Source organism: Carassius carassius, chromosome 44, assembly GCF_963082965.1.
Source record: "Carassius carassius chromosome 44, fCarCar2.1, whole genome shotgun sequence".
Lineage (NCBI taxonomy): Eukaryota > Metazoa > Chordata > Actinopteri > Cypriniformes > Cyprinidae > Carassius > Carassius carassius.
In genome coordinates, this window is record NC_081798.1 from 22591239 (window position 1) to 22609678 (window position 18440).

The 18440-nt window shown below is 42.6% G+C and overlaps 1 protein-coding gene across 10 annotated transcripts in view; it reads left to right on the forward strand.

Annotated features, from left to right (window-relative positions):
• Positions 1–18440, forward strand: part of LOC132126686 (band 4.1-like protein 1) — a 342878-nt gene that overhangs the window by 289432 nt on the left and 35006 nt on the right. For 4 of the 10 annotated variants that reach the window (XM_059538113.1, XM_059538115.1, XM_059538117.1 and 1 more), the window contains 3 exons: positions 1789–2133; positions 7743–7865; positions 15678–15725. In XM_059538113.1, the coding sequence (XP_059394096.1) occupies positions 1789–2133; positions 7743–7865; positions 15678–15725 (516 nt within the window). The remainder of the gene's footprint in view (positions 1–1788; positions 2134–7742; positions 7866–15677; positions 15726–18440) is intronic. The other 6 variants (XM_059538119.1, XM_059538120.1, XM_059538118.1 and 3 more) reach the window with 3 other exon arrangements.

The window sequence follows — 18440 nt, forward strand, 5'->3', positions numbered from 1 at the left end:
TTTTTTGTGAAAAATTAATGAAACATTAAGAGGACACTATATATATACATATATAATCCTTTTGATTTTACAAAAATGTATCCTCTCATTGGATAATAAGAATTTAAAATGGAGGGGAAATATCATTATGAAATTAATGTTTTTCTCAAATACTCGTTGGACACAATTATTGGCACCCCTAGAAATTCTTATTAGTAAAATATCTCTGAAGTATATTCCCATTCATATTCACAATTTTGAGCACTCCAGCATGATTATAAACATGAAATCATCCAGCTCTGGCTTCCTGTTTCACAGAAATATAAAGAGGATGGAAAACAAAGCCCAAATTCCCTTAATCATCCATCACAATGAGAAAAACCAAAGAATGTATTTCTGATGTGCAGCAAAAGATAATTGAGCTTCACAAATTGGTGAATTGGCTTTAAGAAAAGAGCTAGAGCAGTGACAATTCCCATTTCCACCATCAAGGCAATAATTAAGAATTTCCAACCAACAGAAAATGTTACAAAACTGCCTGGAAGAGGACGTGTGTCTATATCGTCCTAATGCATGGTGAGAAGGAGAGTTTGAGTGTCTAAAGACTCTCCAAGGATCACAGCTGGAGAATTGCAGAAAATAGTTAAGTCTCTAGTTCAGAAAACCTTAAAAAAAATTGTCAAACAGAACCTACATCAACACATGTTGTTTGGTAGGGTTACAATTAAAATGATCCTAGCTCATTCAAAAACAAACTAAATCATATTCAGCTATCAGCCATGACTGGAACTTTAAATGGGACTCGCTTCTATGATCAGATGAAACCACAAAATGAGCTTTTTAGCAGCAAACATTCAAGATGGGTTTGGTGAACACAGAGAAAAAAAGTACCCCATGTGTACAATGAAATATACTGCTGTATTTTTGATGTTGTGGGCCTATATTTCTGCTGGAAGTCCTGGACATCTTGTTTAGATACATGGCATCATGGATTCTATCAAATACCAACAGATAAAAAATCAGTAAGTGACTGACTCTGTTAGAAATCTTATAATGGGCCATGTTTGGATCTTCCAACCATACAATAACCCAAACACATACCTCAAAAACAACACAGAAATGGGTCACTGAGCTCAAAACCAAGCTTCTGCTATAGCCATTCCAGTCCTTTGACCTGAACCCTACGGAAAATGAGAGAAGTGAACTGAACAGGAAAAGCTGGGAATCTAAAGGGACTGGAGGGATTCTGGATGAAGGAATGGTCTCCATTTGGAAAATTTAGACCTGTTAAAGTGGCACATGGAGGTTTCAAAAAGTATTGAATAAAAGGGTGCCATTAATTTTGGCCAATGTGTATTAGAGATAAACATTTATTTCATAATGATATTTCCCCACATTTTACATTCTTATTATCCAATGAAAGGATACATTTTTGTGAAGCCTTCTTTGAACATATTTTACCAAGGGTGCCGATATATATATATATATATATATATATATATATTAGTAACCTTTTTTAATTTTAAAACCAGTTTTTAGCAGTGTACAGTACTGGTTTATCGTGACAAAATCTTCAGCAATTATCACAATATAAAAATTTTAAACCTGCTGCAAACCATATGATAATATTTACCTGTTGTGAGAACATCAAAATATATGATGTCATGACTGGATCATTACACTGGATTGTTTCACTCAAGCATGATCAACTCCTCAAAATCATACCTATGATTTCTTCATCTCTCCATCATTACGGTTTGTTTCATTATGTGGTATAGAAAAACGCTACCCCTTTTCTTTCCTCAACAGCAGCAATCTCACTCTGCACTGGAAGACAACTATAATTGTGAGTTTGCTGGCTTAAAGGACACCTACCTGGCCATCGAGAGGAAATGTTCAAGTATGACTGTCAGCTCCACTTCATGCCTGGAAGCTGAGGTGGATTTCACTGTCATTATGGACTTACACAGTGATGTGGAGGAATTTTCTAGAGGCATGACTGAGCTTGTTGAGAAGGACAAATTAGAGCTGAGCAGGGAGAAATTTGGCAACACTCCCGGGTCTCACTCCACCTGTCACATGAGTTTGCAAGATGTATCACCTGGAAGAAAACATCTCCTTGATGAAGGTCATGGTCACCAAGATATAGAACCTGTAAGGGTGACTTCATATTCCATAAGAGAGGAAAAGATCTACAGAATTGTCACATTTGTTATATCATTTAATCTACATTATCGTATTTCAAATTGTTTTGTGCCTTTTTCTCTCAATGAATATCATTTATGTTTTGGTAACATATTTAAATTTGTTACTTCTAATTCTTTTCATTCTACTTCATTGTGTTTATTATTTAATTTAGAGTATAGGAAATTCCTAAATCAAAAAGTCATCCACAATGATTTAATTATAACATTGTATTGGAGAAGATTTTCTGAAGTGAAGACTGCAACAGCAATAGAAAATCTACTGCAAACATTTGGATTTTAAATGAAGGCCCCTTGTAGTATAAGGGTGTTTTCACACCTAGTTCGTTTGAGCACTGCAGACAATCTTGGAGCGATTCAACTCGAATATGTGAACAAATATGTGATCTCAGACTCCCCTAAAAGGACCCACAGGCAAACTCTACTCGGATAGTTTGTTTGTGGGTCTGTTCGTGATTTGATTTCCTCATGATTTGTGAAAGGGATGAGGTCCCAGTACGCTCTATATGACCGAACATAACAGTAATATGCTTGAGGTTGTACTAAGAAGTTTATATATTTATATAAAGGAGTTTAAGTATATATATATTATGTATATTTTTATTATTATCGTCATTTCAGACATTTCAGTCTCTTGTTACATTTTTTTTTTTAAATAAGTAAATTAATAAACTGACTGTTAGAGCAAATTCTACCGACACTGTTGCAAATGTCGCGCTCCAAGTGTGGCCACAATGCAGATGAGCAATGAGTACGTCATCTGTCTGGGTAGACCCCACGCAGAGAATGCTCACTCACTGGGATGGAATGCTCGCTTGAGCATGAATCTCTCTTCTCCACTTGCGCACCGCCTCCACTGGAGGCAGCCTCGCTCTATCGTTTCTCCTCCCTCAGCGAGCCTCAGAGAGAGAAACAGGGGAGTCAGGGAGCTAATCAACAGGTTCTGAGCGATCACATGCTGGCACAGTACCCGCGTGCTGGCTCTCCGCATTGCAATCGAATCCGCCGCAGAAGGGCAGTGAGCTTAGCGCTTACTGACACGAAATGCTCATTCAAGCATGACTCTCGCTCTTCTGCACACTGCATCCACTGGAGGCAGCCACGCTCTGCGATCGCATGCCAGTACTGTTCCACCATGCTCTCTCTCCTCGTTGCAATCGAATCCCCCGTAGAAGGGCAGTGAGCTGAGCGCTTACACAAAATGCTCACTCAAGTATGACTCTCGCACACTGGCTCCACTGGAGGCAGCCCTGCTCTCCTGTTTCTCCTCTCTCAGTGAGCCTTGGAAAGAGAAACAGCGGAGTCAGGGAATAAGCAATCGGTCTGACTGATCTCATGCTGGCTTTGTGCTTGCTCTCTTTCTCTCTGTTGCACTCCGGTACGCCACAGAAGGGCAGTGAGCTATGTGCTTACTGAGACGAAATGATCATTCGATCATGACTCTCGCTCTTTTCCACTCGCAGTCTGCCTTTCACTTAACAGCCCTGATCTCATGTTTCTCCTCTCTCAGCAAGCCTAGGAGAGAGAATTGGCGAAGCCTGGAAATTAAGCAACCGGGTTTGAGCGAGTTCACACCGGCACAGAGCCCACATACTCACTCTTCCCTCTGTGCTTCGATCTGTGTCTCACACGTAGAATCAATGACCCTCCTACTTCGAGCGGCTCTATCCTCCAAAGTAGATCGGAGCAGATGCTGCTGCTTGTAGCTTCAAATTTGTGTGTATGTGTCACTATGATGCTCACAGACGGGCCGCTTGTATCATAAGCAGTCTTCCCCTGTTTGTTTGCAGAAGGCGGCCCCACCTCCCCGCGCTCATGTTTTACCATCGGAGGAAGCAACAACAAAGTTTGTGGGTTAAACGTTCAGACTTGAGCAATCCTTGATACACATTGTGCATGCTTAATCTGCCAGTATGTCTTACACAGAAGTATCAGTGCACCTCGTTAAACATGCAGCTTAATCCTCCCAGACAGATCAAAGCATAATGTGTGCAGCTTAGTATTTGTATGTGCATCACTCTGCCCTGTCTCCCCTGCTCTTGTGTTTCTCTCCTCCCAGTTACTCTGAGGTAGAAAGGGCAAAACTTGCGGGTATGATCAATCACTCTCCACGCAGCTCTTTAATCTGCCATTGTGAGGATCACTGCCCCTTATTGTTGAGCTGCTCAATCCTCCTGGGCAGTTTGGAGCAAAACACTGTCATCAATGATTCGTATTGCTGAAAGCATTGTATTGACCATGCCTCTCGCCTGGGTCATGCCCACGCTGAAGCTGCGCTGCTGAGACAGACCGCTCTTACTACAAGAGTCTTACTCTGCTTTGCTCACGGCTCATCTTCTTGAATAAAGACTGCCCTCCCCTCATCTGCTAAGAGCGGATTTGAAGAGAATGTTCGCAGCATTTTTAATCTGCCAGAGTGTTTACACATAAAGATCATCAAAACTCCTCTTATAGGAGTGGTTTGATCTTTTTTAGGCAGATTAAAAGGGAATGCTGTAACTGATTTTTATCACTGACAGCTTCAAATTGGATGCGTCTGGGCCACGGCCATGCTGTGGCAGCACACACAGGAGCTGACTGCTCTGGTATGAGAGCTTTAAATCTAGCGAAGCAATTTCAAGGAAAGCAAATTTCCTCTTCGGAGTGTGGGGTCCCCACACAGTGACCAGCCTCTCATTTTTATCCAAACCCAGTCACACGACCTATGGGCCCTGCAGCACTGGCCACTCTGCGGGTACCTTGCAGCCTCCCAGAGAGAGTTTTGAACACAATTTCGGAGGCTAGATCCTCATCTATGAGATGCCTATATGCCTTAAAGTGGTCTATTTTCTCTGCTTGGTATCTAAACTGCGGCAAATACCCTCAGACTACCGATTTGACAAGAGGTGTTGTCATTTTTACAAGAGCTGTTGGATAAGGAGCTGTCCCCATCCACGCTCAAAGTCTATTTAGTGGCCATAACGGCTTCTCATGCCCCTATAAAGGGCCAATCTGTGGGCAGACACAGCACGGTCATCTGGTTTCTAAGGGGTGACAGGAGGCTGAATCCATTTCTGATAACTATATGTGTAGGGAGGGATACCAGAAGGGGGACAGACTGAAACTCACCAGACCACAGAGAGTGGGCTGTCTAATTACAACCCAAAGAAGGGAGACAGCACTGTTTAGGTAAGGGCTCAAAACCCTAGGCATGAGAGCAATCACTGAGCTTGCATATGGCTATCTTCAAATAGCTAGGCTCTAGGAAAGGGGACCACTGTAACTGCCAATAACACCAGCAGTGGGCTGTTTAATTATAAATCCTATAAGGGGAGACAGCACTAGGAGATTGCTACTTAAAAACCCTATGAAGGGAGTGATCACTGTGCTAGTACATAGTTATCCTCAGATATCTGTGTTTCTGGCAAAGGTGATTTGAAAACACAGCTAGCTTCAGATAGCTGTATTCAAGTAAACCTGTCCTGCCACAGCAATGGCTAAGGAGGTCCCCAATCAGTGTCAGTCCCACAGTAGGCTAGAGAGCACTATTATATTGAACAGAATCTCACAAGAGGAAGATCCAGACCATCAGCACATGATTCGCTAAAGAGTTGGAAGTGGGCCATCTACTTAATACTCTGAGGTCTAAGGGTATTTTTGGGGTCTAGAGAAGTTTTGTCATGCCCTGACATTTGTGCTTTTTTTCAGTTGCTTATACACATCTAAATGGCTAAAGTATATTCTCACACTGTAATCAGCACAAACTGGGCTATAATAATAATATGTGAGCAGCATGTATGTACATGATTGTGTTTTTGAGAAAAGAAAATTATGTGTGGTTAGTGACAAACAGGGCATAAGCACCCTTAATTGAAATTTACAGATAATGCAAAATAAATAAATAAAAAATACTTATTATTATTATTATTATTATTATTATAATGACTAATTAATTTAACTAAATTACCAGGCAAATCTTTATGGAAATATAAAAACTTCTAAATAAAATTATTGAGAAATAGTTTCCTCTTGACAAAAATTGCAATATTTTTCAAATTGTAAAATATGTATACATTTAATGTATACATTTATTAAATGGCTAATAATAATTAAACATTTTGCATTGGACCTAGTTTGATTTATTGTGAAATAAAAATATTTTTGATACAAAGCATTTTTTTTTAATCATCTGAAACATGTCATTAGTGTCATTGATCACATACAAATCATGCATATGCATATCATGGCCTGTGGTGTGTGTGTGTGTGTGTGTGTGTGTGTGTGTGTGTGTGTGTGAGTGTGTGTGTGTGTGTGTGTGTGTGTGTGTGAGTGAGTGTGTGAGTGAGTGAGTGAGAGAGTGAGAGAGTGAGAGAGAGAGAGAGAGAGAGAGAGAGAGAGAGAGAGAGAGAGAGAGAGAGAGAGAGAGAGATGTGTCTGTTATACACTCTTGATGTTTTAAATTGTTACCCTTTCCTTGCTGTCCACTTTTTTTTTTACTGGATTGTGGTTAAAATATTGCTTTTATTTTACATATTTACATAGTTACAGTCACACCAGTTCATAGTTGTGTGTGTATAATTGTGTGTGTACAAGGGGTGTAACAGTACACACGTCATGGTTCGGGGGTCACGGTTCAATATGATTTTGGTACAACAGAAAAAAAAAAAAATTCTACTATGTTAGGTTTCTTTTAATTTATTTTAAACAGACACATTTTTCCACCTAGATGTGAAAATACTAAATATTATATTAAATTACAATGTTTTATATATAAAATCTGCAGTACATATTCAAGTAAAAATACTTATATTTGATTTAGTAAAAAAAAAAAAAAATTGATTATTTTTATATATATATATAAAAATAAAGGAAAAAGTTTAAGTGATCGTGCCAACGCACACACACACACACAAAACATTTCAGTTCCAGCATTACTACTGTAACTTCACAGCCCAGGTGGTACTTTATCAAAATAAAATGAGAGAGGTAGAATACACAATCACAAAGCTCCAAGCATTTTAAATTATATTCCTTTGTCAGTGAGAGATGCATTCAGAATCAGCACATAGTCACTGTCTAGTGGGCTTTGTTTTCAAGTGCTTAACTCATGGCATTCGCTGTTCTTCTGCTGCTGGTTATCAAACAGTGTTGCATCACATACAAACAGTTCAGTACATACAAACGGTTCAGTATAATTTTTGTGTTTTATCGATTTCCCATTCTTTTCCTATGGTCGGTAATTTGTGACTGAAGACCACAAGTGTGACTATTTTTTTTTTTACGACCACTTAACCTGCTCAAAACATGGCCTCAATCTTTTTTATTTTTTTTCCTCTTCATGTTCACACTCCAAATGCCATAAAAGTCACCAAGATTCATACCATTCCAATAAAGCTTTGATTTTTAAAACCCAAAACAGAAAATCTTTCAGTCAAACGTGACCAAAGAGCACCAGTTTTACTATTTGTAATAGTACTGTTTGTGATAGTACTGTTTGGATTATGTGATATCAAGTACTAAGCAGACATATTGTATACCCCACATACTAATGTAACTATTTTTTCCTTATTTATTCATCAGCCCCCGGTTGCCAAGAAAGACCCCAGTGCAGTGAATGCAGCCCAGATGTTGAAAAAAGGAGCAGTTAAAATGGAACTCCATTCTAATGGCTCTGAGGCACCTGTCAAAGACATCTGTTATCATGTAAGAATATAACTATGAATGTAATTCCTACATATTTCACACTGAAAATTTGTATACTCCAGTTGCTGAATTTCATTCTAAAAAGTTCATAAAAGGTACTTTAAATACTAACCTAAAATAGTTATTCAATACTAATTCAAGATTGTAAGAGGTGCAGAAAAAGTTTTATTTCTACTAAGTTTGACCAAGTTGGTTTTGCTGTGTTGAGTGTGAGTAGACCAGTTGTTATTATGCAAACAGTGTTGTGGAAAAGCATAATTTTATACAATTTATAAACTTAACATTTATGATGTAAATAAAAAACAATATAAGATCAAAATGAAGGGTTACATAGGTACAGTATGGGTCAGTCTTGCTAAGGATGAGTTGTCACAAGACAAATATCAAATATCAAATTAAACATGCCCTGCTTGCAATCACTGTCTATGAATACAGGTGCGATGTAGGCAGCGCTTTCTCTTTTAGTGACTAGTGACAAGTGCTCCCCGAGTGACCACACCTTGTGGCATGTTTACTTCATTCACAGAAGTAGGTTACCTACGTAACCCTTCATTCTCTTTCTTCTCAGTCAACATGCCACAATATGTGTCAGGAAGGGTGATAAAACCCAAGTGGGGCAATAAAACTCAAGGAAACAAATTCATGCCAACAAAACATTTTATTAGTTTTCCCAGTTAAACAGCAGTTCCCTTTCAAGGGAACTTCAATCTGCGTCCTCTAGGGCGCGCTATTGGGAACACCTCGTTGTGACCCGTGTCTGAAGCATGCATTGAAAAAACACCAACTTGTTGGCTGGAAACAGCCTCTGACATCACTACCGGCGTAACTATAAACAGGTACTGGGAGAACACGCCATTCTCTTCTTCGTCTTCACTGACTGTTCTGTTTGAAGCGTGCATCTGAAAGAACTGGTAAGAGCGATCTTTCTCTGTCTATCATTGCGACTACTAGCCAGCATTTAGACAATGTGTGCATCTGTGTTGGCATTATTTGACACCCAATGACACACACGATCTTTGACACGTCATTTGTTTGGGTGAAGAGCACGCACGCGAGGTCTTTGAAGAAGCAGTCTGCATGCATTGAGAGCGTTTTTTCAATGAAAAAGCTCCGTTCTCCTCTCTTTCCTAGGAAAAAAAAAAGGGAAAAAGGCAGTCATCTGCTTCCCGTGGTTCAGGACCTGCCGCTGCTGGGGCATGGAGGAGAATGAGCTTGTGAGAATTTCAGGTGCATCAGTCTGAATTATTTAATGAGGGACTTTCCCTTTCGCGCTCAATGGCGGCGTACGAGAGAGAGCCTCAGGAGGGATGATGATGTATCTTTAACACTTTCTGATACTGAGGTTAGTGCTCTGCTGTGTTTTTACCCAGGAAAAGCAGGAGATATTTGAGGATGGTGAAGAAGCTGAGGCTGAGCCTTCTCAATTATCCTGCCCTGTGTATGGGGTGAGCGCAAGCGCCGTCTGATAGGCATCTCAGCGGGACGAGCCACTTCTGAAGATGCTGGCCTTCGCCGCCTTCCACTGCCGTTCCTGCTGCACTCTCCGGCGCCTATATCCTTTTTATATCCTTGTGTGTGTTCGCCCTGCGACGCACACTCGTAAAAGAGCTGCGTCTTTTTAAAGATGCCCTCGTGCGGCTCGTGCAGAGCCTCGCCCAGCGAAGGAGACCGTCACGTCATCTGCTGTCATCGGCTGCCCTCACTGCGAGCTAATGCCGATGGTGACTCTGAGTACTCGCCTGGCGTTCTTCTCCAAGCCTGCATCCTCCGCTGCGCCGCAGCGCCGTAAAAAGCGTTACTCTCAGCGTTTACCGGAACCGCCTCCAGCTCTACCGAGCTCGCCGGTTCTCCCCGCTTCACCGGCCTCCCCTGCATTGCTTACGGATGGTCAGTGCCCGCTGTCTGCTGCCGCGTCCTCCGAGGAAGTGGATCTCAGGGCCGCGTCGGAGGAAGAGGACAAGTGCTCTCTGCTAGCTTCGGGCAGTGAGGGTTGGGCGAGCTCCTTCTGCTCAGAGGCCCAGCAGACGAGCTGATATCGACAAGGAGCTGATGCGAGTGCTCACGCTGGCCGCGGCGAGCCTCGGCCTCGAGTGGTCTGCACCAGCGCCCCCTTCTCGTTCCCGGCTGGATGGTAGCTTTCTCCCGGATGAGCGTCTTTCTCCCAGCTCGAAGCACGCCCCGTTTCTTCCTGAGCTTCACGAAGAAGTGGCGAAAGCTTGGAACGCTCCATTCTCAGCGAGAATTCGTTTATCTGTTTCACCAGCATTCTCCACACTGGACGATGCTAAAAACAGAGGCTACCAGTCACTTCCGCCGGTGGAACAGGCTATAGCAGCGCACCTTTGCCCGCCCTCTGCTGGACGGCGGTCGAAGGCGGCGTTGCCATAGAAAGCCTGCCGCATGACGTCATCGCTGCTCGCACGGATCTTCTCTGCTGCTGGGCAGGCTGCGTCTGCGCTACACACCATGGCCACGCTGCAGATTTTCCAGGGCGATCTCCTCCGTAAGCTGGATGAGATAGGACCTGAAGCGATCTGTCTCGCTGATCTGAGGTGTGCTTCGGATCTCTCCCTCCGCGCTACTAAGTCCGCTGCACAGGCCATGGGACGGGTTATGGCTTCCGCTACGGTGGCTGAGAGGCATTTGTGGCTAACGCTTTCGGACATTTCGAAACTACGGTCAAAACAGAAGTAGCACACATACTTCGGGCCGAAATATCAAAACTGTTGAGCAAAGGGGCTGTAGACCCTGTGTCTCGAGCTCAAAGCGAGGGGGGGCTGTACAGCAGATACTTTCTAGTGCCCAAGAAAGACGGGGGTCTCAGGCCCATACTGGATCTAAGACAGCTGAACAAGGCATTGGTGAAACGCAGTTTCAGAATGCTTACGACCAGGAAGCTCCTCGCGCATATTCGCAGAGGAGACTGGTTCATGTCAATAGATCTGAAGGACAAGAATTTTCAAATACAGATAGCATCAAGTCACAGGCGACATTTGAGATTCGCCTTCGAGGGCCAGGCATACCAGTTTACAGTCCTGCCGTTCAGCTTGTCCGTAGCTCCTCGTACGTTTACGAGGTGCATGGACGCAGTGCTCGCTCCTCTCAGACTCAGAGGCATGCGAGTGCTGAACTATTTGGATGATTTGCTGATTCTGGCTCAATCACGAGCGGAGCTCGTGGAGCACAGGGCCGTTTTACTCGATCACCTCGAGAAACTCGGTCTCGGTGTCAACTGGACGAAGAGTTCGCTGAGCCCCAGTCAGACGATACTGTTTTTGGGTATAGCTCTGGACTCACGTTCCATGACGGCGCGGCAGTCACCACAGCGCGCGTTAGGCATTCAGCGCGCAGCGAGTTCTCTCCTCTGCGGCGCGACCGTTTCGCTCAGAGAATGTCAGAAGATGCTGGGTCTCATGGCCTCAGCATCTCCAGTTCTGCAGTTGTGGTCCCTCCATGTGTGGGCGCTCAACGGTTACCCGCTGATCTCTTAGTGGGAGTGCTAAATACCATCACTCAGGCTAAAGCTCCGTCGACACGTCAGCTGTATGCCTCGAAGTGGTAGGTGTTCTCCAGCTGGTGCACAGCTCGGGGATGTTCACCTCTTAGTTGTGAGGTGACGGAGGTTCTCTCCTTCCTACAGGAGCTGTTGGATAAGGGCAGAGCCCATCCACGCTCAAAGTTTATGTGGCGGCTATCGCAGCGTTTTCTGAAACAGCGCTCGGTCAGTCAATAGGAAGGAACAATTTGGTCATCCGCTTCCTTAGAGGAGCTAGGAGGCTGAATCCTCCCAGACCTCCGTCAGTCCCTATATGGGACCTCGCGGTGGTTTTGGAGGCCATGAAGGGTCCCCCTTTTGAGCCTATCCAATCGATTAGCCTCCAGCATCTGTCGTTCAAGACAGTATTCTTGTTGGCTCTTGCTTCAGTGAAACGTGTGGGTGACCTGCACGCGCTCTCGGTGAGCCAGTTGTGCTTGGAGTTTGGGCCTAATGACTCAAGGGTCATACTCAAGCCTAGGCACGGTTATGTGCCGAAGTCCCTCAACACGCCATTTTGGGCTCAGGTTATTGCCCTGTCTGCCCTGTCGGTGTCAGGAGAGGATGGAGACTCGAGTCTTCTTTGCCCTGTTAGGGTTTTAAGAGCTTATGTGTCTCGCTCCGCTGTCTTTCGACAGACTGAGCAGCTGTTTGTCTCGTTCAGTGGACGTTCCAAGGGAATGGCTGTTTCGAGACAGACTCTATCCAGATGGATAGTTGACGCCATAGCGTTAGCTTACGCTTCCAGGGGCCTTCAGTGCCCACTGGGCGTCAGAGCACACTCCACAAGGGGCGTCGCCTCGTCGTTGGCGTGGTCTACTGGGATCTCCTTGCAGGATATATGTATGACGGCAGGTTGGGCCTCGCCGTCTACATTTATCAGGTTTTATAACCTGGAGGTTCCCGCCTTGCAAGCAAGGCTGCTGTCGGTATAGCCGAATCAGGGCCCTGATGGGAATTCTGAGTTCGTGAGCGTTATGCGCTGCCGACTGTTATATGGGCAGTATTGCGTAAGACCCGCATTGCCACATTGGTCAGGCCTTGCCTCGACTGTGTGATGTTATATTGCCGCATCTACGGGTGCTGCTAGATATGGGACGGAGGGCTCCCCCCCTCTCCTGTCCTGGACTCTCTGTGAGTCCCTCAGGTGACTGTGCACTGTAAATCCTGGGCGTTGCTTCAGGTTTATTGGTGTGTGATCCCTGGACGCACGGCGTTTTACATGGGGTTCCCGTAGCGTCTTGGCTAAGACGCAGTACGAGAGAACTCTCGTAAGAGAACGTACTCGGTTACTAACGTAACCTCGGTTCTCTCTAGAAGAGGGAACGAGTACTGCGTTCTCTGCCGTGCGTACGATTCACTCTGGTTCGCTTCGGCGATGAAATAAATCAGGTGAGTCAGCCTTTTCGAGCTCCTTTTATAGGGTTGGGCCACACCCGTTTCGGCGGGAAGTGGCATGAAAGGCGCGAAGTGCCCTTATTGGTCTGATATTGCATCAGCCTGCGCTCGATAGGCTGTGCAGTTGCCGCAGAGCAGCCAATGAGTGAGCGAGCCGTCTCACCTATGGCTGTGTACTGCTGCAAATGCGCTTTACAAAAATTCTAAATTAAGGATAATTTTTTGCTTCAGTATTTCGTGAAAAGAGACTTTTCCCGTAGCGTCTTAGCTAAGACGCAGTACTCGTTCCCTCTTCTAGAGAGAACCGAGGTTACGTTAGTAACCGAGTACGTTCTCTGATCAGCGGTAAATTCCATCAGGTGTGTGATTTCACATAGAGCAGCTGTTACTACACAGAGCCGCTGTTAACAGAGAAGATGCTCAAATAAACGCTGAAAATGAACGTGGATTTGCGCAGCTTCTCTGTTAACAATGGCTCTGTGTAGTAACAGCTGTTCTATGTGAAATCACGCACCTGATGGAATTTACCACTGATTAGAGAACCGGCTTTACTGACGAGATGCACATAACGATCGGCCGATCGTGATCTGAGCAGCCCTAGATGCCACCACTGAAGAAGTTTGGTCACCTTTATTTTTTAGATAAAATAAATTTTATCTAAACAACCTCAGTGTTTTAACAGGAGCATGGACATGTAAAAGCTCTGGAAAAAAACACAGGCACCAACCCATTTAAAATCTTAAAAACAGTCTTGAAATCAATCCTGAAGTGGACAGGAAGCCAGTGTTGGGAAGCTAAGACAGGAGTAATGTGCTCATTTTAACAGTCCCGGTTAAAAGCCGAGCTGCTGCATTTTGGACTAACTGTAAGCGTTGAAGAGATGGTTGATCCAAACCAACATATAAAGAGTTACAGTAGTCTAGTCTAGATGTTATAAAAGCATGAATTACACTTTCAAACTCCTTACGTAGCAGGTAGGGCTTGACTTTAGCCAACAGTCTCAGTTGAAAGAAACTAGCTTATAGAACAGAACTAATCAGTTTTTTTTTTTTTTTTTATTTAAAAGCACTGTCAAAATCACACCGAGATTCTTGGTAAATGGACGAACATACAAACCTAAATTACGAAGTGCATCTACACAAGCACTTTAATCCCCAGGATGACCAAACACAACAATCTCAGTCTTATTTTCATTAAGACAAAGAAAGTTCTGATCCAACCATATTTTTAAATCTCTCAGACAATTAAATAATGATAAAAATGAAGCTTTGTCATTTGTTTTGACATGCAAATAAGTGTGCACATCATCCACATAACAGTGAAAGGAGATATTGTGCTTTCTAAAAATATACCCCAAGGGCAGCACATACAAAGAAAACACTGTACTGTTTTATATACTGACCCTTGGGGGACGCCACAAAAAGAGGGGCAGCAGATGACGAAAATTCACCAAGGTGAGCAGAAAAACTTCTGTCTGTCAAATATGATTGAAACCATTTAAGGGCTATGACCTTAATGCAGACACACTGTTCAAGTCTAGATAAAAGAATAGAGTGGTTAACCGTATCTGCAACATGGAGTCAGATACGTTCGGATCCATATACAGTATGTTTAATAAGAATGGTCAGACAGGCAGAATTCAGGTAACAGCGTTGAGTGTGTCAAGGGATATCCAGAATCAATAACAATACCAGACAGATGTCAGGGCAGGCGGCAGAGTATCACAGGCGATATAACAATCCAAGATCAGACACAGAAGAAACAAACATGTGGAAGCCACTCAGAAATGCTAGACAGAACTAAACAAGACTTCGCAATCATTGAGACTTCAAACACAGTATATATAGGGGAGTGGTAATGGGGAACACCTGGTGGTGATTAGCTCTAAGCATTGGATTATGGGAAATGGAGTTGGAAATAGGAATGGACACCAAATGCAGGAGTCCTAAGTGGAGTGCCCTCTACTGGAGTTCATGGGCACTCCAGCTGATGACGGTATCAAAGGCCGCAGTCAAATCCAAAAGGACTAAACCAGCAGAGTTACCAGATTCCACAGTTTGGTGTTATATCTTGCTTATTTCCTTTACAGATGTAAGTAGCAGTGGGTGGTAATATACAAGAGATGATGATACTGTTCCTTTGGTTATTCAGCAATCTAAGGCTACGTTCACACTGCAGGCTGAAACGACCCAATTCCGATTTTTTTGCCCCTATGCGACTTGTATCTGATCTTTTCATGACAGTCTGAACGACACAGATCCGATCTTTTCAAATGCGACCCAGGCCACTTGGGTATGTGGTCCTAAATCCGATACGTATCCGATCTTTTGAAATAAATCCGACCCGTACGTCATTGATACGGTGCAAACGTCATAATTCTGCGTTGAAGTAGGCGGGAATGAGAAGATAAACAACAACCATGGCGGACGATGCTGCTTAAATAACTTTAATATTGCTAAACGAGCTCCGCTGTTGACTACACTGTTGTTGACATCCATGTTTAGCTACTTCCGCAAACAACGAGTGACGTCGTTGGCCGTTGAGTACTCTTCTGCGCATGCGGATCACTTCTGGGTCATTTCACGTTCACACAGGAGATCACAAAAGGTTGCATTTAATTGGAAATGTGAACGGCCTTGCAAAAAAATCTAATTTTTAAAAAAAAATCGGAATTTAGCATTAAGCCCTGCAGTGTGAACGTACCCTAAAAGCTGGTTCTTTTATGTTTACCTTTATCAATCATACATGGGATAAAAATAGTATTTCACGGCATGTTGCTATGTTGCCATCTGCTGGCAACGAGACAGTATTTTCAGGTTTTATTGCTCTTAACTGTTTTCCCTTGGCACTTTTTGATTATTTTCTCATGTTTGTTGCAGAAACTGGAAGAGAGCAGAGTTAAGGACGCAAAAGAGAATGAGTCCCCTGTGAGTCTGTGCTTATAATCACTTCCCATTAAATAGTGGTGAAACAATATGGGTTCTTACTTATTATTATTATTATTATTATTATTATTATTATTATTATTATTATTATTATTATTATTATTATTATTATTATTATTATTTGCAATGGCTCATTCTGATGCTGATGTTATGTTCACATACAGTTTAATTGATATTGAATTTTTTCTTTTTCTTTCTTTCTTTCTTTCTTTTTGATAAGACTTGTTGATAGATTTTAGAATTGACAAAAAGGTTCCTTCTCTGTTTATGGATATGGTTATCATTAATCTTGCCCATGTTTAGACACAATGTACCCCATAACGACAAAGAAAACTGTGGTAACTGCAAATTCATTATGAAAAGTAAAAATTAAATATCACATTGACTTAAATATTCAGACCCCTTAACTCAGTACTTAGTTAAAGCATATTTGACAGTGATTACAAACTCAAGTCTTTTTGGCTATGATGTGACACCTGGATTTGAGTATTTTATGCCATTCCTCTGTATAGATCCTCTGTCTGTGATCCTCTGTTCTCTGTACAGAAGCTCTTTCAGGTTAAATGGCGACAATCTGTAGACAGCCACTGCTTTTTAGCAAATTCGGGCTTTCATGCATTTTGCACTGAAGAAAGTCTTCAGTCTGGCCATTTTTCCATAAAACCCTGAATGGTGGAGTTGTTTTTTTTTGTTTGTTTTTTTGCTCCATACAAATAAAATACAGGTGCATCTCAATAAATTAGAATGTCGTGGAAAAGTTCTTTTATTTCAGAAATTGAACTCAAATTATTAAATGTATAAAATAAATTAAGTGCACACAAACTGAAGTAGTTTAAGTCTTTGGTTCTTTTAATTTTGATGATTTTGGCTCACATTTAAAAAAAAAAACACTAAGTAGTCGTTAAAGTGACATCTTGGGAAGCCAGTGGTTGGGCGTTGGCTGAAGATGCGGAGTTGTGTGGTGATTGAAGTTTTGAGGCGGTCACAGACCCGAGGTGAACTCAGAGACAAAACTTAACTCAGAACACAAAACTCTCAATGGAAAATAAAATAAATGAAAGTAGAAGAATATAAGTAATGAGACTAGATGGTTTTCTTCTCATCGTGAATAAGTATCAGCAACCGAGCAGGCCGAAGCACGCTGGAACGGCGCTCAAAGAATGCAAAAAAATAATGGCAAAAAGCATGGCTGAAAGCGATGACTAAAAAACACATTCTGATGGTGTCCTGAGTATTTAATCCAGGTTGTTGGCCACATCCCAACTGTTGTCTTGACCAGTTAGATAATGTCTTTGCTCTGGGTTTTGTATATTTCTCCTCGCAATTCATAAATCAAATGTTATCTTATTAAACACATGATCTGAATTTAGCTGCTCTTGTAGTGTATAATTTTGGACATGATTTCCATAACATAGAATATGATACATTTGACAACATATTGATTGGAAGAAACGTTTCAAGAACGAAGATTCAAACATATTAAACATGAATATGAACCCTTAAGCTATTCAATAGTTATTAAAAAGACATACACAATAAGTGATTAGAACATGATAGTCAAATGTGTAGGTTACATGACATGGAGTTAAGCAATGGACTGATATTCGTTTACAAGTCTTTTTGAGTTCCTTTTGGTGCATCTGTAAAATAAAGTTTCTGTGCCATTCTGTGAACATAAGGACATGTTCTGTGAAGACTAGAGAGGTTAAAATTTCCAAGGTTACCAAAAAACCAGAGGAAGTGTTGTAGCTCATGATTTCTATTATGGATTTACATATGTGATAGACAGGCTGTTCATCTGAGCAGCTGGAATCCCCAGGGCCTCAGCAATGGCTGAGACTATTCCCCTGACCTCATTACTTCCATTTATGGCAGTCAACATTTTGACCGTGTGGGCTGCACACTACGATCCAGAGGCCTCTCCTGTCCCCGTGTCTGCTCGAGCCTATCCTCCAACAAAAAACGACCATATAGGTCGTTTGTGCAAGCATTTATTACGACCTATATTTACGTTTTAAAGTTAAGCACCCTCTAGCGGGCGTAAAAATAATGACAGTATCGCGTTGCGTCTGTCGTCATGAATTGACGTATCACGTCATTACCAATCAAAACGCACGTTTATTTAAATGCAATGTGTGGCGTTTTACACCGATCTCACAGTATTTCCTACATATTTTACTAGGTGGCTTATTCGTTCGAATGACCACACCTAACCCCACCCCTAAACCTAACCCTCACAGAAATCATGCTAAATTATGATTTATTGAGCATATACATTTTCGTAAACGTGTGTTCCCTGGGATCGAACCCATGATAGCATGATTACATATCAAGGTATAGCGCAATAATCTACCAACTGAGCTACACGAAACACAAACCAGAGTGCAAATAAAAGAATACAAAACATTAATATGAAAACAACGTTTTGCCGATAGGGGCGCAATTGTAGGATACGCTCTGATGGGTCGTATTTCAGGGATTTGGACAAACGACCTATACGAGCGTATTGGTTGGAGGACAGGTTGGTCTGCTCCTGAGGCCTCTCCAGACCATGAATCCACTCCAAAACCTCCAGAGGTGGCGGCTTCCACTGCAGAACCTCAAGAGGAGGTGGCATCCACTACAGAACCTCTAGAGATGGTGGCTTCTGCTGCAGAACCTCCTGAGGTGGTGGTACCCACATTTCAACTCTCTGCC